General features: G+C 34.3%; 1 protein-coding gene and 1 long non-coding RNA gene across 2 annotated transcripts; one reads left to right on the plus strand and one right to left on the minus strand.

Moving 5' to 3' along the window:
- The first annotated feature begins 678 nt into the window (after nt 1–678).
- Nucleotides 679–4,119, plus strand: LOC147530953 (glutamyl-tRNA reductase 1, chloroplastic-like). The gene is made up of 3 exons (XM_086647153.1): nt 679–1,375; nt 2,093–2,334; nt 2,614–4,119. The coding sequence occupies exons 1-3, from the start codon at nt 1,105–1,107 to the stop codon at nt 3,742–3,744; spliced, it is 1,644 nt and encodes a 547-aa protein (XP_086503279.1). The 5' UTR covers nt 679–1,104; the 3' UTR covers nt 3,745–4,119.
- A 3,402-nt stretch (nt 4,120–7,521) lies between these two features.
- On the minus strand, nt 7,522–12,036 carry LOC147530954 (uncharacterized). The gene is made up of 4 exons (XR_015227962.1): nt 11,898–12,036; nt 11,101–11,381; nt 10,847–10,987; nt 7,522–8,715 (listed from the first exon to the last, which is right to left on the minus strand). It is a non-coding gene; the product is annotated as an uncharacterized LOC147530954 (long non-coding RNA).
- Between the last annotated feature and the right edge of the window lie 11,599 nt (nt 12,037–23,635).

Below are 23,635 nucleotides of genomic sequence, written 5' to 3' on the forward strand. Positions count from 1 at the left end.
ATCTTTATATTTCCAAAAGAAACTATGTAAGAAAAGCCCAAAATTTGGGTCCAAATACGAAAAAAACCCACTCGGAAATAATAATGTAAAAAACCCAATTTTTAAACTGTTGGCAACACTTTTGAAACTGTAGCCAACATTTTTGAAACTGTGATAACATATACAATTATGTTCTTAATTATGTGCGAACAAAAACAAATTTGTTCATACATTTACAAAATTGTTGAGAACAAATACAAAATTGTTGAGAGCAAACTATGTTTTGTTCAGAAATTTCCAAAAATGTTTTGTAATTTCAACTTTTGGGTTTTTTTTGCATTATTATTCCTAGTTGGGCTTCATTTATATTTTGACCTGAATTTTGGGCCTTATAATTTTCTTGCCTTTCCAAATTAACTAATTATTTCTGTATAAAAATAACTATACCACATTAATAAACAAACAAGTTTAGAGTTTTGCATTTGAGACACAAAAAATGAAGATCTCTATTTTCGTCACATAAGAATGAGAATTTTAATTGATACTTGACACAAGAAACTAATGGAGATTTTGGTGAGGTATGCATCAGAGATGCTCTTAAGGGTGGTGTTGTTTAGAGGAAACAAAATGTTACAAATTATTTTTGTTTCCACCCAGAAGTTTACTTCGATAAATTTTGTTGCTTCTCTTAAACAAGTATTTTTTTTGTCTTAGTTTAAGAAGTGTCTCATTAAGATTTAACCAAAAAAACAAAAAACAAATATGTTGTTTGGAGATGGACAACAAGAAAAAACTTTGTCACTAAGTCACCACCCCATCTCCTTTTCTCTATTCATAAAACTCCAAAATTTGAAGTGGGGAATGGGGAGTGTGGATAGATTGTGTTTTCAACCCGCCAATCAGAATTCTTAAAAATCCAACCTTCTCTCTCCCACTTAGATTATTGATTGATCTCCTTCTTCCACAAACCTTTCAACAACTCCTCTTCCTTTTTCCAACTTCTCCACAAAACCCTTTGAATAAAACATCAAAACTCAAAATACCCATATTTTAATTTAGCTTCATTTCCCCCAAACCTCCTCTAATTTGAGTTTCTAGGGTTAGGGTTTTGAATATTTTATCTTAATGATGGCATCTGCAAGTGGATTTGCTACCTCTGTTGCAGGAGTGAAAACTATGGAGTCCTTAATTTGTATGACTTCATCAAAAAGTTCTCATTCTCAGTTTCGAATTTCTTGTTACCCAATTGGGAGTACTAAGAGAAGAATTATGAAAAGAGAGGTTTCTATGAACCCTAGATGTAATTTGGAGGTCTTGGTTAATGATGAGAAGGACGATGGTTCTAGGGCTTCTAGCGTTTCTGCTCTAGAACTACTCAAAACTACATCTGTTGATAGTAAGACCATTTCTTAATTTCTTTTTATTTTCCAGTTATTTTGGTTCTTATTTTTCGAAAGTAGGATAATTATTCCCTTTTCTATTCTTTTGTTGCATTTTGATTTTTTTTACTTGTTAATGAATCCAATGAGGATATTCATTTGGATCATTATGATTCCGAAAGTTTTCGACTCACTGCTTATTTAAAATTTGTGGTTGAAACAAGATTGCTAAATTTCAATAAGTATTTAAGATTGATTTTGTTAGGTTCTGAAATTCTAGAATGAACGATTTTCGTAAGATGGTCTAAGCGATTAAATAATTTAAGTTAGCTCTACAAGAAGTTGTGATGTTGTCGTGATCTCCTGCTTCCTTATAATGAGTTACCATTTTTCTCGCGAAGGATGTCGAATTTATTTTCGACAGGAGTAGTATTTCAAACATATGATATAGTGTTACCATGTAATTTCCTCTATCATAGATTGATTTGCTCTGCCGTAATAGTTCAGTGCCTGCTCCTGAGTTGCTACTTGTGAAGGGTCTTGATCCCTTGTTCTCTAAATAATCAACTTCGCGATGTTGTCAATTGCTTATATTTCGTTAATGAAATCTAAGATTCCTTCGTTCTTTTCATCTTCCATTTCTGTCCGGTTCTTTGTTTGACTTCAATTCTTTCGTACCAAAGCCTGCTGGTTGTTCTTTATAAATTTTAATCTTAAAGTGAAATTTTTATCAGGGTACACGAAGGAAAAGAGTAGCATTGTGGTTGTTGGGCTTAGTGTTCACACGGCACCAGTCGAAATGCGTGAAAAACTTGCCATTCCCGAAGCTGAGTGGCCTCGGGCCATTGAGGAACTTTGTGGGTTAAATCATATTGAGGAAGCTGCGGTTCTTAGTACTTGCAACAGGATGGAAATATATATGGTAGCTTTATCTTGGCATCGTGGAATTAGAGAAGTTACTGAGTGGATGGCAAAGGTACTCTCACCCCTCATCCTATTTCACTGTTTCTAATCCATTTTAAATCGTATTCATTCATCAACTTAAACATTGGATAAGCGTGACCATCTGACGTTTGTTGAGGTTTTTGCTAATTACCTCATCTACCGCTTCATGAGATTCAAGTTTATGTACACATATATAATCACTACTTGAGACAGTTTTTGTTGCCACGAATATGAACACATATATATGTCATTGCTTTTTGTCACTGTTACAAGTATTTGTATATAAAACATTTTTATGCTTGTTTGGCAGACAAGTGGGATTCCGTCTTCAGAGCTCCGTCAGCACCTATTTTTGCTACGCGACAATGATGCTACTCAACACTTATTTGAAGTATCAGCTGGGCTTGACTCACTCGTTCTAGGAGAAGGACAAATTCTTGCACAAGTTAAACAAGTTGTCAAAGTTGGGCAAGGAGTTGGAGGGTTTGGGAGAAACATAAGTTCGTTATTTAAACACGCTATAACTGTTGGTAAACGTGTTCGAACCGAAACCAACATTGCAGCTGGGGCAGTTTCTGTTAGCTCAGCTGCTGTTGAGCTTGCATTGATGAAGCTTCCGGAATCTTCCTTCGGTACTGCCAGAATGCTACTGATTGGAGCCGGCAAAATGGGAAAACTTGTAATCAAACACTTGGTAGCTAAAGGGTGCACTAAAGTGGTTGTCGTTAATAGATCCGAGGAGAGAGTTGCTATAATCCGTGAGGAATTTGACAATGTCGAAATTATCTATAAGCCCCTAACGGAGATGCTCGCTTGTGCTTCTGAAGCCGACGTGGTATTCACCAGCACAGCGTCCGAGACACCATTGTTCATGAGAGAACATGTCGAGGGGCTTTCTCCGGTTGGTAAGGAAATAGGTGGTTCAAGGCTTTTCATCGATATTTCGGTCCCTAGAAACGTGGGATCTTGCGTTTCAGATCTAGACACTGCGAAAGTTTACAATGTTGATGATCTCAAGGAAGTAGTGGCTGCTAATAAGGAGGATCGTCATCGAAAAGCAATGGAAGCTCAAACTATTATAGCCGATGAATCTAAACAGTTTGAAGCATGGAGAGACTCGTTAGAGACGGTTCCTACCATTAAGAAACTTCGAGCTCTTGTCGAGGGAATTAGGCTTGGAGAGCTAGAAAAATGTTTGTCGAAAATGGGTGATGATATTCCAAAGAAAACAAGAAGAGCAGTCGATGATCTTAGCCGTGGTATAGTGAACAAAATCCTTCATGGACCAATGCAACATCTAAGATGTGATGGAAGTGATACTAGAACTTTATCCGAAACCCTCGAAAATATGCACGCTCTTAACCGAATGTTCAGTTTGGAGACCGAGATGTCTGTATTAGAACAAAAAATTCGTTCCAAGGTAGAAAAAACACAGAAGTAAGATCTTGCTACCTTCACATTGGCTTATAACTTCACAAATTTCTAATAAGAGGAAAAAAGAACTCATCCTATATTCATGTTCATGCGTTTGTATAATTCGATTCGTTTGGAGAAATTCTGGTTGGGTAAGTAAAGGGCGTTCCATTCCTTGAGTAATTACTGTACCAGCTTCTTTCAGACTCATAAGCGGGTTTCTTCGTTGTATGTCTATATTTACGTCTAGTAATAGTCATCTGGCAATTTTTTTTGTAGGTGAGTTTTATCTACGTATTTGATCGATATGTATACACTCCCCAAAGTTGCTGGAACTGCTGATTTCTATGAAATGTTTTAACGAACTTGAAATTTGTAATTATTCTGCTGATTTATTTGTTCATGTTCTTATTGTTCTTCAGCTACATTATGTCTTCTTTCTTTCTTTCTTTCACACTAAGGGTATCCAGTCTTGAGGACAACCATGCCAAGCCAGAGACTATTGCAAATGAATTGTCAAAAACTTAATAAACTACAAAAAACTTTGCACGGTAAAATTCAGGTTCTGCAACATAAGTAGTTATAATCATCTCGCTTCAGCAACAGAAGAAAAAATTTCTTGAATATGGCCCGATCCGTTTTGCTGATGATCGCTCTAGTTTTATTTTTGCGGTTATCAATCTGAGGGGTATTCACGTCAACAAAAAATAAATCTGAGGGGTATTCATCTATTTCGGGAATAAGAAAAAGAGGTGGTGAGAGGGTGGAATTAGGGTTCTTAGTGAGCTATACAAACTGAAACCCTAGAGACATTTTTGTAACTTGTCATTTATTCATAATGGAAATCATTGCTTATGGTTTGCCGTGGATAGGTTTAATAAATCGAACTACGTAAATTTCTTGTGTTGTGTGATTTATTACTTTCTTTAGTTCTTTGTTCTTCGTCATAATACATCTCAAATTGTTGCTTCAATTGACATTTGTTGAAAAACAACTGTAGCGATACTGGCCCATAACCATACACTCTAAATCTCTATCTTCATCAACTTCCTTCCTCATCAACTCCATCTTCTTCATTTATGTTTTACATCACCCATCATAATCCAGTGAAGATGACTAGAGCAAAGAAAACCAAACAATTCGCTGTTCAAGACCGGTCGTAAGAAGAGATGTATTTTTCGATTTTATGATTTTTCATCAAAGTCGTCTCCCAAAAATCATTTGATTTGTTTTTTGGATTCGACACATCCATTTTTCGAACTTCATTATCCTTATTAATAGGCCCCAACCAATTAATTTTTTGTCGATTGATTTTTAGGGTTTGTTCAAAGCCCTAAAAAACCCAAAAAATAAAAAAGTTGCTCCTGTTTCGAGAGGCTCCTACCTGTAGGAATTCCTTGGGATAGCCAATGAGAAAAATTTCTTTGTGAGGACACATTTTCTTATAATAGACAATTGTAAATTGTCTAAAAAGTATTGACGTGACATTCAAATGAGTAATTTGTACATTTTATTGTGATATTCTCGATCACAACAGCTACTTCTAACTAGTGAATCTTGTTGACTGCACTTTCAATATAGTTGGTTTTATATATATTTAATTTTTATGACTAAAGAATGAGAGTCATTAAAAACACCAATACAATTGACGATCTTAAAGAAGTTAAGAAAAGAGAGAGCATAGTGATTTCTGAAAATATGATAAGAATATAAATATGTATATATATATGAAAAAAACGAAAGCATAAGAATAACATTTGAAAAAAAAAATCTGGAACAAAATTTGTTTGTAATCTTATCTTATAGTATATAAAAACAGGTCAATCGGTTATTTTTGATAAGTCTGACCGTCCATTTTTGCTGAGAGTTTGACAGAGATCACATCCAACGGATGATATAAAGTCTTTTTTATGTATATATACTACATAAAAAGAATATCCATTCCCTAATTTCTCCCCACAACTATCCACCTATTTCTTCTCCCTTACCTTTTTTTTTCCAAAAGTATATTTGTAAGGGTCCATGGGTTTTAGGTCCAATATAAAATCCTAAAAGGGAATAGAGTCCTATCTTCCCCGAAAAAGGAATTTTAGTCCTTTTCTCTTTTGGACCTTATTACCTTCTTATAGATGAAACATGTTCCATCCAAATCCTTCCTCAATTTCAGCCTAAAATTTCGTGAGAGTCGGACGTGAAAATTTTACAACACAACGAAATCGGTCATTTAACTTTAAAATTTAGAAAATATCTTTTAACTTTCTCTCTCTATTCCAAAAAGTAGAAAGTATTTTTTCACTTTCTCTCTCTTCATAAATTGATCGTCCCTAACCCTCAAAACCCTAAAATCTCTTCAATCCAGCTCGTTCTCTTAACTCGAATTATTACACTCTCTCTCTCTCTAAAACACTTTACATTGTAAAGCACAACCGGAATCCTAAAAGTCAAAAACAAAACGTCATGAATGATTCATCATCTACATCTTCAAGCTTCTTCATCTTCAAGCTCCATTAACGATTGGTAATGTTTTATTAAGGTTTGGTAATGCTCATGAGAAGCTCTTGAGAATATTGAAGCTTCGTTTTCTTGTTTTTTTATGCTTTCATTTGTACTAATTCATCTTCAAGGTTATGTTTTGTCATCTTAACTTTTTTGGCCTTTTATTTTCAAACTTATGTTTCAGCGTTTGTACCATTTCACAAATTGTTTATTACAAAATACATTTTGTATCATCCATTTCATATATTTTTTGTTCATAAACATGTTATTTTATATTATGTTTTGTATTATGACTAGAGTATAGACCGTGCCTCCGGCACGGCAAAATTCGTAGACCGTACTATTATCTAAAGTATCCCCAAGTAATTCAACTCCTCCAAATTCAAAACATGTCAACAATAAAGGTCATATAATGTATTTTTATGCTACACATGGAGAGGAAGAAGGTAGAGAGACAAAGATACTGACTTTTTGTAAGGTTATAATCATAATGTTAACAATAATCAACAAAGAAATAAAAGGTTCCCAAAAGATTGCAGAATGGAAAATAAGACATCTAACAAAACCCAAACCTTTATTTTGTCTAATTCATGAATATATTGCACAATATTAGGGCCATACAACTCTCAGTTTAAGGGTAGGACCAAATGAATTATTGTGTAGACCTAAAAACATATGAAACACCAATCCAATTCAACGGGGCAGCAACAAATTTTTTTAACTTGAAGCGTAAGCACTTCAGTTGCAAATGGTTTGGATGCAACTGAGAGTCTAGATCTCTTCTTTGCTTCAACATGGAAGAAAAAAAAACTTTTACTGTTATGTTGGTTCAAACTTCATGATCACCTATTCACCTTCTCTTTCTCTTCATTTCTTGTTTTTTTCTAGAACCAATACAGCAACCAATATTCGAAATTTTGGACTTTCACAGACTTTCTTCACTGTCAAAGATAAACATAAGATTCAACTCCTATATTATATATTGTGAAACCGGATGAAAGAGTATACCTCCTATACCAATAAATTCTCTCCGTTTTTGATCTTCAAGTTTGTACCGTTATGTGTCGACATATTTCTGACATTGTCTTCTTTGGAGTGCTTAAAACGTTCTCCTTATCAGTTAGACCCAGGAGATCATTTACAATCTTCACAATCCTTAAATTAGTAACAAAGAGGTATCGACTGTGCATCCGCAACCTGATTTCCTTTTTCTTTCTCCACTTATACTTCCAAAAGAAACAACCAGATTGTTAAGCCACAAGTTACGGTTATGAATTAGACCACTAAAAAAATGAATGAACGTCACCGATGCAGCATATAAAAGAACAGATTTTAGATAGATATAGAACTCACTAACTGTAGATGAAAGAAACTAGGTAATAATCAGAAGGTTGAAAGAGTCCCAGTGAAATGAAAGAGCCAAAAATAAGAAAACGCATAGCAATCTAAAAAACATAATTAGGTCAGGGTGCTACTTACTCATTAGGCTGATGAATAAAAAATGACCATTTACTAATTTTAAGTAACAACTTGCAACTACAATAGAAGCGACAGTATCTGGTAAAGCGTAAAATATCACATATTTTCTTTTCCTCTGTTTAAGTGGCTTCAAATGGGAACAAATAGCGGTGTATGCATTCCTTGAAATTAAAATTTTGCTGTTCAGAGATTCGTAAAAGTTATAACAATTAGTATCAATAAGCTTATTTAGTTACATCAAATCTCGTCAACATTAGCTTTACAACTTTAAAGGGCATCACACCATAGAAAACATACATAAAACTTTCAGTAAGAATTAACAAATGAAATTATATGCTTATCATGTACATTACACAGACAACGATTGTTTGTCGTGGCTCATGAAGTTGGCTCCAACTCTGCGGGTCATAGCGCTTCCAGCTGGAGTCTAACCCCAGCTAACTGTAGAGAAGCAGTTCATGAAGTGTTGAATCTCACATCATCAAAACTAATTTGTTTTTCTCATTTATCGTTTGATGGTCTTAGATCGATTGATGAAATTCCGTGAGCAAAATAAACAGTAATCAAAATTCAGAAAAAAAAATGTATTTTTCACGAAAAAGATTCGAGTGGTAGATATGATATTGAGTTACAACATATTTCAAATTCATTTTGAGCAGAAAACTACAGATGCATACGTACTAAGTCTAAAATGAAAACTGATGTGCTAGGAAATACTTGTTTAGAGATACCTGTATGAAACTGAAATCGGTGATCTTTTGATCTTTATGATAGGATAGATTTCCATATGCGCATAAACTCAAGTCCTCATTTGATGGGTGTAATATACTCTTGATCTCAAAAAGGTTATAGCATAAAACATGAGAAATTGGCGACAAAGATAAATAGAGATGGAGGGAGAGAGCATATAAAGGACTTACTCAAATATACATCCAACTTGAAATTGAATCTTCGACATGGCAAGTCTTAAAAACTACTCTTCACGGCCATACATTAATTAAAAAGCCCTGAAGAAAGTTTTCGCCTACAAGAACATTATGAAGATGTAAGTGATGAGAAAAAATGTTCAATGGCTTGAGCCAGAGTAATATTATTCAATGAAATAAACGTTAAAATTCAATCAATGCAAAAATGAAATAGAAGGTCCGGAGCAAAGTTTAAAATCAGTTCTTTATAGCCTTTTGATATAACACGAAGGTAGAAAATCAGGAAAAGAAACTAATCCATTCTCAATATTCAATTTGAACACTTCGTCGAAGGCATTGCTCATGAAAGACTGTAAAATGGTGCATCTTCTGATTTATAAACAATATGTGTCAATCATCTACATACCATTTGCATTAATAAACCATTGGTAATACAATAACAAGAAATTCAAGATATGAATAAACAACCAGATCAAGAAAATACAATTTTGCTCAATAAGATTAGTGCTTTTGATTCATACATCATTTCTTTTCCCCTGCCAGTTGAAGTTATCTTCTGGTTAGATTATTCCGTAGAACATGCTTGCTAGTGTATTCTTGACCTAAGAATAAGGATGCTTATCTTTCGACAGTTCTCCATAGTTTAATTCAAAAGGTATTATGTGGGCAATTTATATTATCTTGGTTACTCGAATAGGTGCAGGTAAATGGTATTAGTCTAAATATCTAACCTTCACTGCTGATAGAACCCATGTTATGGTTTAGAAATTTAAGACATTTAAGTGCTCATTACCCACAAATGTTTCGACGGAGCCTCTTATTATTTGATATATCATGGAGTGTGAAGTATAGCACTACAAAGTCATTTCTTAGATGTCTTGCTATTCGGATCTAACTATTGTGTTTCTGTTGTTGCTTGGGACTCTCGCTTGGTGACTTATTGGTATCTATAGTGTAAGTTGAGAAATTTCTTACTTGCATTTATGTTCTCGGCTAGCATTCTACTACGAAATAAAGAACATTACTGCGATCTTAATCTATAATAGGCCAATCCAGACTATATTTATGTTCAAAAAAAAATTAAGAGAATTATTTTTTCAGAAAAAATAAATCTGAACTGCTGGTCTTTCCAGTAGAGAAAGAGACATCATACATGTTGGCACTCAACAGAAGTGAGGTTCTGTTATGTATGATGACTCAAAGCATAAAATTGAATATAGTTTGTTACGAAGCCCAAAATTGAGAAGGGGCTAAATTGAACATTATTAGTTACCAAGCACAAAACTGAGAAGGGGCTTCTAGTGAATGCATTCTTTCTATAAGACATTTCATCAAACACATACATGCAGCATCAAACACATACACAAACACAAACACATAAAGAGGTAAACCACATTTATGACACTTTTATATTAAAATCAAAACCTTTTGCTGAAAGAAACATTCACATAGATCAATTCGTCATTATCTAATCCATCAATCTTCTCAAAATAACTAAGGGTCCGTTTGATACGTTTGAAAATGTGAGTAAGAAAGTCGTTTTCCCAGGAAAACCAGTTTGCTGCTGTTTGGTTGGCCACTTCGGGTAAGAAAATCGATTTCCTAAGAAAAAAAATGTGCAAATGGTCTAATTTTTTTTCACACCTTTTAGATGGGAAAGTTGATTTCTCACTCTATCCCTCCTTCCATAACTCTCTCCTCCCATAACTTTCTCTCTTATTTCTCTCCTACTGTAACTCTTTATGTTCATCTATGTCCAATTAATAAATAAAATTGAATTAATAAATAAATTGAAATTCTAAAGGCACTCCCTTAAATTCTAAAGACACCCCCTTAAAATTCTAAAGGCACTCCTTAAATGCCTAACATTTATATATTGGTTAAAGACCCAATTAATAAATAAAACATAATTAATATACATTTGTCTAAAGACACTCTCTTTCTCACCTTCTTATCAAATGCCTAAAATTTGACTTTGAGTAAGAAATCCCTTTTCTTTCTAATGGGAAAGAAAGCCATTTTCTTACCCATACATTTTCTCGCGTATCAGACGGACCCTAAATTATGACCTACCAAAGCCAGACCCTAACTAAATTTTGATTGGAAAGATAACAAAGGTGGTGAAAATCATCAATAACATAAAACAAAACGATTCAAATGGGAACAATTAAGAGAATAAAAGATGAAGTTGCCATTAAACAAACTTATGATCAATGAGAAAATACTAACCTTTGTCTTGAATACTTGAACACCTGAACAACCAACCCAGAAATGATGAAACAAATCGTAAACTGTGTATGATTCCAACCGAGAAGATATGCCCACTGAATCGAGAAGATGCTTCGTTGAATCGTAAACTCATCGAGGAATCTAAAAATTTCAACATCATGACGTATTTCATGGAGGAATATAAAAATCATAAGTCACCAAATCCAATAAAATAATCACTATAGGAAATAAAATAATCACTTCAGAAATTGTACCTCGATTGTTGAAGACATAAAGAATGATGAGATAGGAGATCGATTAAAAAGCTTGAAGACATAGAGTATGATGAGATAGGAGGTCGATTCAGAAGCTTGAAATATTTAGAAAGTCATCGTTTTATGGAGGATGGGAAATGAGAAGGTATGAACCGAGAAGATGTGTCCATTCATTGGCTACTGGCTTGGAATCAATCAAAGGAGTTCGTGTACACATACTACGTGATTCGAACTGTTTCGTATATCATAAGTCAAGGAACTATCTTCTGCATATCCGTCTCCTACACAGTAAGTTTTTACAACAATTACTGCTACATTAAATTAATTTTTCAGTTACCCTATATGGTTCCAGTACCATTAGCATCGTAACTATAGTTTTTACCAAAAATTATTGAGACATTTTATCAAACAATGAGAATATCTTCCCATTCTTGATTGCAAATTAACATAACTTGGATTTTAAAGTGTTTGAGACATTTTATCAAACACTTTGTGAACATATGAACTCTAGTCTAACCAACAACAGTAAGATAAACCATAACCGAAATTAGAGAAAATACAAACCTCAAACACAATCAAACCCGAAATTGGATAAAATCAATGGTACGTACTACATATTCATTTCTATCATCTCACATGGAAGATTTCAAAAAAAAAAAACAGCAGCAAAGATGAACAGATGGATAAAATTAATGCTACTACATATTCATTTCTATCATCTCACATAGAAGATTTAAAATGAAATTGAAACAGATATTTTTTATTTCAATTTAATTGATGAACAGAAGCAAGCTAACCTTTCCTCAGTGCACTGGAAAATCTGAGAAACCAAACACTGAAAAATCTCAGAAACCAAGCAAAAAGATTCTCGAACGTGAGAAGCCATTGTTTTAATAGAGAAAAGTGAGAAGAGATGTATCTGGCGGGAAACAGATGTGTCGGTCTAGGAATCTAAATTTCCTGGGAAACAGATGTGTGTGTCCAGATATGTTAATTTCCTCAAATCACGTGGGTGAATCCAAGGGTGGGTAGGAATGCTGATGTGGGACGGACGCCAAGATTTATCTGAGGGTTTGTCCCAGTCAGCATCCATCCACCTATTTTATTATATAGACTAGGGTATAGCCCGTGCCTCTGGCACGGATAATAATATAAAGACTAACTCGGTTAATTTTTTATTGAAATTGAAATAAATAAAAAGAGAAGAAATTCTGAAATAGCATAATGCATGGATGCTTTTAAAGTTGTTTTTATTCTGGTAGTTGCCCAGTTTTTATGTCGCCATTTTTCTTCTTCATTTGTAACCTTCAAACACCATATCTAACTTCCATTTCATTAAAGGTATAGCATGTAGCCACGTACCCTAAGCCACACATTCTATTGGAAAGTGAAATTCTAAAGAATCACAACATTGTAAAAAATGTAAGATATAAACATGAACATGAAAAATAATTTCTCCCCACCATCACTTAATGGATATTGGATAACTTATACGTATCAAATTCCACATCTAAGAAATTTACTGCATCAAGGTGTCCGGACTTATATTTTCCTTCACTACATTTTAGTAATAATTTGCTTGGTTCAATTAAATAAAATCTTTTCAACAAAAAGAAGATTAAATAAAATCTAGAAAATGTATATGGTTAATGAACCACAAGAATGATCAAACTCTGTTTACTCTTCATTTTTTGCGAGAGGCTGGTGGGTTATGATATGTACCTCCCTAGCTGTTAACAGTTTGAGTTATATATTAAAACATATATGTTAGTAGTTACAGTGTTACACTATATGGATGACTCCACATTACATAAATTTTATAATCTATTATTGTACCGGCCCCTGCATTTGGTGTATCGCAAACCTTCTTTTTACCATACTTGGGTAGTATTTTTTTTTTGTTGAACTACCATACTTGCGTAGTAGACCTGAAGAAAATTATAATCGAGTCTTACCACTTCTAAAATAAAGCAAACCCATTAATCTCATTTTTTTTTTGTTAAAGATGTCAAACGTTTGTATGCGTGAAACAAAAACAAATGAGCATAACATCAGTAAAACCCTAAATCTTACCCATAAAAATCATCGTAATCCATGAAACAAAAACATATAATTGAAATACTCATATTTGCTGTTTCGTAATCCACACATACCCACTCTCCCTCATCTAAAGTTTTTTTAGCAACATCAAAAACCAATAGACTGGATGTCGCTTACGTATGTAAAACGATTACCCGTGATTCTATTAAAGCCAGGTTAATCAACACAGCTGTAATTTGTTCTCTGGTTTCTCCAGGTTCAAGGGGAATTGTTGTTTCTAAGAAATTCTTGAACATCTTTCTACAAATTTATCGCCCGCAAAGACACCATTACTTGGACATCATCACAAAATTAGTTTCTCCAACCATAATAAGAAATCATACCGATCAGAAATTGCAGTCATTTTCAAAAGATCATTTGGAGTTGTCTGGATAAAGAATGGAACTATAAGGCAGACATAGCGGGATCCGATGCATTCAATAATGAAACTTGGAGTTCATTGCTAGATGTTGTCATAGGTGACGTTGTGGTTCTCGACCTAAATTCATCGAAAATGGATGCTTACTACGACAAACATAAAAAGAATCACCATCTATTTTTAGATGGGTAGGTTGTTTTGGATCGATACTTACTCAATTAGAATTGAATCCAAACCAACATAAAAGTGATTCATCTGTAGAGGAGATTTGTGCTTTCTTTTGAAGTAAGGGTAACTGAACATTCATATCCTACTATAATTTCCCTGTAGAGAATTACATCTCAAATTCATGAATTTACTTTTCTAATCTAACACTTCAAATTGTCTTCATGATAATATTAAGTATATCTCAACAGAAGATGATCACTCATGGTCGGAGCCTACCGTTCGACATCTAATTCATAACTCCTGAGCAACAGTAAAAAAATACTGAAATAAGATCATCTCACTTGTTTCTTTTTACAGATACACATAATGACCAAAACAAATCATTCATTTGGGACTCGATACTGTCTTTGAAAACTAAGACCTTTTTCTTCAGATCAAGACATTATACAGTGGATCCATGATGTCATTTCATACACATATAATTGTATATATATATTCAAGAGGAAAAGATGGAGAGAATATGAAAGGAAGAGGAGTATTTGGATACTAATTTACTTACACAGAGTTCATAGGCTGAAAGGAATTTATCACTTTGAGCTTCCATGGTGTTGGAATCGATATGCCACAGCTGCACTGTTAGAACTAAAAGTCGCGGAAGCTATCGAACCTATCCTAGAAATTGATCCGATTATGAAGATTAATCGAAAAGCTAAGTCAAAATCTAAATATGCAAACAGAATTTACGAGGTTCGGCTTTAAAGCCTACGTCCTCGGGCGAACAAGAAATCTTTATTGAAGGATAGATGAAGACGACTCACACAACCCGCAAGTTCGTCCCAAGATGGTACCATATAGAATTTAACCTTCTATACTAGATCTTCGACGACCGAGAAATTCAACACCGCTCAAAACTATGAACAAAATCTCTCTCACTTGCTCTCTCTCTAGCTCTCTCTAAAGAGTTGTTATTGAGTTGTTTTTGATTGATGATTAGTACAAGCACTCAATCCCCATATATATATACATATAAGCCGACAATTGGATGGCAAAATTTGGAAATCCAATTTGGAGAAGGATTTCCAAACCGCCTCTTCAAAACCGCCTTAATTTGAGAAACTGCCTCTTTAATTAGAAACCACATCTCTAATTGAAACCGCCACTCACAATTCTCCACCTCGTACACAATTTGATACTCTTCAAATTTTGGACGAACACCAGGATACTCCTTGTAAGATATATCTGCTTCTTGTAACTTCATCCGACTGCACCACCGGTCGTGAAACATACTTCTATTCGGGTGCTATTGAGTATTGTTGCTTACAGGGATCTTGAGCTGGAACAACTCGATGTTAAAACTGCCTTCTTGCACGGTGATTTGGAAGAAGAAATTTATATGGCTCAACCTGAGGGATACAAGGTTGAGGGCAAAGAAAATCAAGTATGTCGTTTGAGAAAGTCTCTTTACGGATTGAAACAATCCCCTCGCCAATGGTACAAACGATTTGATTTTTTCATGCTAAAGCATGGTTTTCGCAGAAGTGACTATGATTGTTGTGTATACATCAAGAAGCTTCGTGAAGGTGACTTTATTTATCTCCTTTTGTATGTGGATGACATGCTTATTGCTTCTCGAAGCATGGTGGAGATAAATAAGTTGAAATCTCAACTCAGTCAAGAGTTTGAGATGAAAAACATGGGCGCGGCAAAGAAAATACTGGGAATGGAGATTAAGAGAGAGCGGTCAAGTAAGAAACTGTACTTGAATCAGAAAGATTACGTCGAACGAGTAGTCTCTCGATTCGGGATGCAGAATGCGAAGGCGGTGTCAACACCTTTGGCACCACACTTCAGGCTCTCGGGAAAACAATCTCCAACTACTACGGTGGAGAAGGATCATATGGATCGTGTACCGTATGCTAGTGCAGTTGGCAGTTTGATGTACGCTATGGTGTGTACTCGTCCAGATATTTCACAGGCAGTCAGTGTGGTTAGCAGGTTTATGGCAAATCCGGGGAAGACACATTGGGAAGCTGTGAAGTGGGTCTTGAGGTACTTGAAGGGTACTACTGATACGGGTTTGTGCTTTGGTGGAGACACATGTCAGGTAAGCGGTTATGTTGACTCAGATTATGCTGGCGATCTAGATAGAAGACGATCTACTACTGGTTATGTATTTAGGGTACATGGTGCTCCAGTTAGTTGGCGATCGATGTTACAATCTACAGTTGCGTTATCTACTACGGAGGCCGAGTATATGGCTATGGCCGAGGGTGTGAAGGAAGCATTGTGGTTGTGGGGTCTTCTGGATGATCTAGGGATTAAGCAGGAGTGCGTGGATGTATGGTGTGATAGTCAAAGTGCAATTCACTTGGCGAAGAATCAGGTTCATCATGCTCGCACTAAGCATATCGATGTCAGGTATCACTTTGTACGAGATGTCATAGAGGAAGGTGATGTTTCTCTCATGAAGGTACACACAGATGAGAATCCCGCGGATATGTTGACTAAAGTGGTGACGTGTAGCAAGTTTCAGCATTGTCTGGAATTGCTGCAAATCGGCTCGTGTTAAGTTGCCCGAAAGGGCGTAATGGCGACAAGATAATCTTTATGTGAAGGGTTGGTAGAACTACGGTAGGCTTGATCCTATAAAAGGGTACGTAGGCAGCCATGGTCATATGGTGCAGTCGGATGAAGCTACAAGAAGCAGATATATCTTACAAGGAGTATCCTGGTGTTCGTCCAAAATTTGAAGTATATCAAATTGTGTACGAGGTGGAGAATTGTGAGAGGTGGTTTCTAAGTTTCTAAAAGTGGACATTGGCGGTTTAGCTTGGAATTGGCGGTTTAAGCAATTTCCAAATTGAAGGCATTGGCGGTTTGGTGCAGCCAAATTAATGAGGCGGTTTGTAATTCAATTTGAGTTTCTAAATTGGATTCACAAAGTCGGCTATTATTATTATATAAATAGGGGGTCTTGGGTCCAATCTAAAACACACCAACACAAGCAACAACAACTCTTCTTTAGAGAGTTAGAGAGAGAGAGAGAGAGAGCAAGAGTGAGAGAAATTTTTCATAGTTTTTTGAGCGGTGTTAAATTTCTCGGTCGTCGAAGATTTAGTATAGGTTATTACTATACGGTACCATCTTGGGACGAACTTGCGGGTTGTGTTAGTCGTCTTCATCTATCCTTCAATAAAGATTTCTTGTTCGCCCGAGGACGTAGGCTTTAAAGCCGAACCTCGTTAAATTCTGTTCGCATATTTGATTTTGACTTAGCTTTTCGATTAATCTTCATAATCGGATCAATTTCTAGGATAGGTTCGATAGCTTCCGCGACTTTTAGTTATAACATGCACCAACAATATATAACTTCACAAAAATTATATCTAACACGAGTATTTCAAATTAATCAAAATGGATGTAAAAATTTAGGCAAACCAAGTTCTCCAACTCTATACTTGTGTTTTTTAACCGCAAAAAAGTAAACCATAACCATAATTGGAATACTCGTTTCTTTATCAATGTTTTGGACATCATCACTATCTTTGCTATGAAAGATGATGCTCTAGGGTTCCTGCTTAATCTTCTAACTGTCAATCTAAAAAATTCTCCTCTAATTCATTTTTCACCATTCTTGCAAAACTTCCTACCTTGAAAGTTTATAACAGACTAAGATAGTTTAAATCTAGTATAACAAGAAGCTGTTAACACCAATAGTGCTAGCATTTGTGTTAAGTGTGAGTTGAAGGAAGCAAAAGAAGAAGCTATTAACACCAATAGTATATAAGATTAAATCAACATCAAAATACAACGAAATCTGTGTGAATAAGATAAATAAAAGTCTATATTTGAGAATCAATATCAACATATCTATAAAGGTCTCTCTACCTTACAACAACAAATAAGTCCGCTACAAGTTAAATCTATGAACATGATATGAGTTGCCAGTTTAAAGCATTCAAGGTCTGGGAAAAGATTACAGTCAATTCATTATTAGATAATACAAAACCAACAACAAAGTTTCCGAAACTTACACCATGAACAAATTAGGGGTTTCAAGATTCTGTAATGCACAAAGAAATGTAAATCTTCAACAAAGAAATTTAGAGAGGAACCCTAGATTTCAATTAAAATACAGAAGGAAGAAACTCAGAATCCTAACTGAAAAAGATAAGAAAATGATAAATAGTTAAAGAATAAGAATCCTATATCAATGTAATCAATAAGAAAGTAGAATACAACCTAAAGGATGGAAAAACCCTAACAAAAATGAAATTTCAACAAGTAATAAGAGAATCCAAACAAAAGAACAAATAACTGCATAAATTTAGTCTGAAAAGAACAGTAGAAAAATACATACGTCTTACAAGAAGAAATATAATGGATGAGGATGACAATTAGGATCTTTTGAGAGAGGAAACAGAAAATGCTCCATGAGGGGAGTAATGGGGATGAGCCGTAATGGAGAGAGGTAATAGTGGAATACCTAGTAACCGGAGAGAGATGAAGAAGAGGATTTGGCGAAGATAGATTAGGACAGAAATTCCAATGTTGTTCACATTAATTTCGGACGCTGAACCAAGGAGATGTGTCCGTGAACCGAGAAGATATGTCCAATCAACCGAGAAGATGCTTAATTGCCTAGTTGAGCAAACAGGAAATCAGACGGTTGGGATTGGTGGTGATGTGGGACGGACGGCTGGATTTATCCGGAAGTTTGTCCCAGTCAGCAAACATCCACCTATTTTATTATATAGATTTTTCATATTGTGATTTAGAAAATGAGATTTCCACTCATAATAATGCGCAATTTGATGTGTTGTTATCCACTAAAAGATGTATTTTGCTACATTATATTTTTGTAATTGTAACAAAATACATTTTTTAAGCAAAATGATAAGTAATTATCTGGAAACAATACCAAAAAGCGAAAATGAAAGATTATTAGCAGAAGAAATATATGTGTTTTATCAGACATTTCCTATTTTGATAGATAATATTAATTGGATAATGTTGATTTCAGAGAGCTAAATCAAAAAAAAATTCTGCAGATTATTGGATCAAGTTCTAAAAACAAAGAAGATAAAGGGAAGTCAATTGGAGGTGCATGGTTGATGCGGTTGGAGATTAAATTTATACCAGATTGTAAATCGAAATGGAAAATCTTTTGATATTTTTCACTAACAAACAATGTATTTTTGTTTTTTTTTTGTTGAAATTTATCTATTTTGTTTGTAGCAAAATGTGTTTTCATCTACTTAAGTATGCTTTTCATATATAAATGTTTTTCTGTAAACAACAAAAAACTGTTATGTTATATTTGCAGCCAACGATCGATAATCTTCAAGTTGAAAAGTATAAATTTTGTTGGCGAAAAAAATGAATATTTTCAGTTCCCAAACATATATTTATTACTGAAAGTAATATAAAACATACACAATAATGAGAATAAGTTGGAACATAATGTTACTATAACAATAATAAAAAAATTGTTTTGCATTTTAATGGTGCCCAACTATGGATTTTCATTGCAACGGTGCCCAACTATGAACTTGCCAATTGCAATCTTCTATAAGGTGAACTGCAGTGACACACTTTAAATCATTCTTCATCACAAAATTGAAATCGTGGGCCGTGTTTATACTTTATTGACGAAGGACAAACCCAAATGCCTTCGCACCCTCAGGGAATAGCTGACCAACGTGAGTGGAAATTTTATCGCAACCATCAGATTTGAAAGTCTTCTTCTCTACTGAGTTTGATGATTGCGTGGGATAATCCATGAGGACTATTGTAACTGTCAATATTAAAATGAATTATTATGATAACAGAAAGCATTATGACGAATGCAAAGTGAGTTATGTATCATACAATATAGGAAATGTTGAATGAATTGTCCAATGTTTATGGTACATAAATTGTTTTCAGCTAAACAAACTGAATTGTGTTAATTGCCTTTATCATAATGTTTATGAATACGAAAGATATAACATTGTTAATACAAAATGCGTTAATACATTAAAATGTTAGTCAAAAATGATAGTTGAGAATAAATAATTTCTTTTTTTATGGTTTAAAATGAGTTTTGTTTTATACAAAATATGTTGTGTATCATACATTTGTTAAGAAGTGTAATCTGTTTATAGATCTGACATCAATAACTATAAAAAAAAATCTAAACAAAAACGTAAAACGATGATGGAGAACAAAATGCATTTTGTTATGTACAAAATGCGTTTTGTTATATTCAAAATGCGTTGTGTTATATATATAAACAACAATATGTGTATACAACAATATGTGTTTTGATTTATACAAAATATTATTTTATATAAAATTGTTGTTTTTCATAACCTAATAGTACTGAATGAAACTTACCAGAGATAAACTGATGATGAAGATGATGACGAAAATGGAGATTTATTTAAGATTTTTATCATAAAATCTTAATCAAAAGTGAGAAGATTATGAAAACGATTTGGAAATCGAGGATGCATTTTAGAGACAGATAATACGACTAATAAAAACTTACCTGATGAAGGGAAACGATGAAGGAATAAAGATACTTGATGAAGATGTTGAAGAAAAACGATGAAGATGATTCCCAGACGAGTTCTTTACTCAGCTGGGGTTGGTTTCAGAGATGAGATTCCGTTTTAGATAGAAAGATGAAATGTTCTTCGTTTATGATAAAGATGATGAAGAAACACGATGAAGATGATTCAAGTTCTCTCCTCCACTCGGTTATAAAATAAGATGATGAACAAAGACGATGAAGAAGAAAAACGATGAAACTGAAAAATCGATATAGAAGAGGGTCTTTAGTTTTAGAGAGAGAAAGTAAGAGGATTTCAGTTATGGGAGAGAATATTGGAGAGAAAAAAAAAGAAAGAGTATTAATTTTGGGATTGGTTTTCAAAATTGGGTTTTATCTTATATATAAAAGGTTATGAAGGGTATTATGAAAGGTATACATCATACAGATTTGTGTTTTCTACGGATATTGGTCCATTTGAACTAGATTTTCATTATAATTTTCATTTTAGTTTAACCTATATTAATATTAGGGTGGACTGGACGTGGGTTTAGTTGTTGTTTTCTAGACTATAACCCCAAAAATTATATTTTTATTATGTTTCTTCTTCTTCCTTGCTGATAAAAAATTAACATCATCTTCTCCCTTTGGAGTAAATAAAAAAAATATGATCTACCAGCATTAGCCAAGAGGGATCTGCTGCGTCTGTATGACACGACGGAAACCTAGTTATAATAAAAATGGTGAAAATCAGATTTATAAAGAAAAAAGGGTATAATAATAAGTGATTTAGAAATAGGGATAAAAAAGAAACAAACAAAGAAGGCAAAAACGAGTTTAAAATGAAAAAGTCATAGCGGGGAGTCGCACCCTGGTTGTGTTAATAGGTAAGAAGTTATCTAACCAAAAGAGGAATACCTATCTACTGTTAGTATTTGTATTAAGACCTTTTTATCTACTACTTTGTCCCTAATTAAAACATAACTTTACTACTATTATTAAAGGAACACATCGTGGGGCGTGGGGGCAAGTGCCCCCATGATAAAGCCCAAATTGGGTTTACACCCGCAAGTATACGGGTTCAAGCAACAATAAATCTGGAAGTCCAGAATCGATCCTCAAGGATAAGAAATTTTTCTTTAAATCTTAAATTAATACCCTATTCATAAAATTGATTTTGTTGTTGAAAACTATTTTAATAAGAAAACGATAATTGACTAAGAAGAATCAAAGCAATAAAAGAAGAGATCTAGGATTTTCGACTCTACCACATAAATTGACTACCTAAAGCATGAAAATAATTAGCCAACCCTTTTTCATTATAACTCGAAATCTAATATAATTGACTATTTAAATTTTGGAAGATATTCTTGATAAACTCATTTCATAATCATGTATATCTAATTGACTATCATATAAAGACTATAATCTTTTAATTATCATTCGTCATCTAGCAAGCATATTCCATCTAACAACTTAACGAAAGCATGAGATATCTAATTATGAAGGATGAACAATGAAAAGATTATAAAATCTATATGGAAAGACAATTAATAGACATTTAAGCTCAATTAAAGGATTCAATTAATCAATAACATATCTTAAAAAGATCAAGTATGGGTTTCCTCTACAATCCTAGATGTGAAATTAGCTACTCATTGAATTTAAAGACATACTCATTCATAAAACAAAATACATGGAAATAAATGAGACAAAGAAAAGAAGTCACCCAAGAAATCAAATCTTAGCTCCAATCATTCTCCAAATATGATCCAAATTATGCTCCAAATCTAAATAATAGCACATTTATTGCTTGAAAATAGGTGAAAGAAGAGAGGTTTAGAAGAGAAACTAGAGAGAAATATGTTGTAGAAAAAAAATGAGAGAAGAAAATAGGTTAGAAATAGAAATTAGAAGTAGAAAGAAATTAAGAAGAAGAGATGAAAGTCTCTAAAGAAAGTAGAAGAAGATAGATTTTAGGGTTAGAACTAAAGAAGAGGGAAAGAGGGAGAAATGAGAGGGATATCAAGCCTCCCCATGATTGACATTTTTAAGGTCTTTATATAGCGTCAGGGTTTTTAGTTGGGTTTTATGGTAGAAAGTGAGAAATGAGAGGGTTTTTTTCTAGAATTTCAGATTTTAAAAACCCTAAAATTGGTTCAACAAGGAAGTCTGGCGGCTGGATTTATTAGTAAAGGAGGGGTTGCCAATTATCTGCTGATGAGAGGGACACAAAAATTAGGGTTTTACAAACATGACTCTAAGGTGAAGAAAGTCATGCTATTGTGCTCCGCGTCTATTCACGGTCGGTGCGACATCAGGCAACAACCGTCAGATCTGGAAAGCAAAGAGGCAGAAAAGCGGGATTGGTCGAAAGCACAAGAATAAGTTGTGTCTGGGTGCACTGGATTGGGAACTCCGAATCACTTGATTTTCTGTTTCGCAATACAAAGTACTAAATTGCTTGCGCCTCGATATCACGCCACGCCATTCAATCTTGTCCCACCAATCAGAACCGTGATCGAAAGTGCCCCACTGGTCAAACTTGCTTTGACTTGGCTAATTTGTTCGTCTGAGCCCCGATTTAACTTTTGTTTCGTCCTACAGGTTCGTCGTGGACTCTATATTTCACCCATATACTTTTATTGGTTTAATTTCTCAGAATACTCTTGACACCAAAATACCAACCAAAGTACCCTTTGTGTACATTTCACCCGTTTTTATCTGTTTTTCGCTTTTAACTCCACAAAGACACCTAATCAAGCAAACCAATCATTTTATAATAATAAAGACCCGAAATGGACTAATTCGCCTAAGTTAAACGACTCAGATGAGAAATTTTTATGACCCATCAACCCACGGGTCCCAACGTGGGTCCGCCCCTAGGGATAGCCACATCTAGACTTGCAAGTTAAGTGCTAACCGAAAACCTTCAGTTTGATGAGCTTTGTTCTTTTACTAATATAAAAAATCGTGAAAGATAATGAAAAGGATAATGTTTTTTTTTTTTGTTGAAAGGGGAAATATGTCAATACTTAAGTGTAGCATTATTACAATACCTAGAATTTATAACTGAGGGAATATGTCTCTAAATCTTGTCCTGACTTTGCCTTCTTGTCCATTTAGCTAGTTTGTCATCTTGAACATTAATGTCTCTATCGGTGTTCCGAATTGGATGCTAGTGAATGCGGGAATGAGCTTCTCAATTTGCTTGATCTATGGGGAAGTTTTCCACTGAATGGGTTTCTGCTTGTCGTTGAGATGGTTAACAACGTTCCCATTGTTGCTTTCAATGCAATAAAATGGTGTTGATGGTCCGTCGCACATCGAAGACCTGATAGTATAACTTTTGCCTCGTTTTCTTTACTGGTTCT

This window comes from Eschscholzia californica, unplaced genomic scaffold (assembly GCF_041429995.1).
Source record: "Eschscholzia californica isolate CP2 unplaced genomic scaffold, dmEscCali1.0.p SCAF_6, whole genome shotgun sequence".
Taxonomy (NCBI): Eukaryota; Viridiplantae; Streptophyta; class Magnoliopsida; order Ranunculales; family Papaveraceae; genus Eschscholzia; species Eschscholzia californica.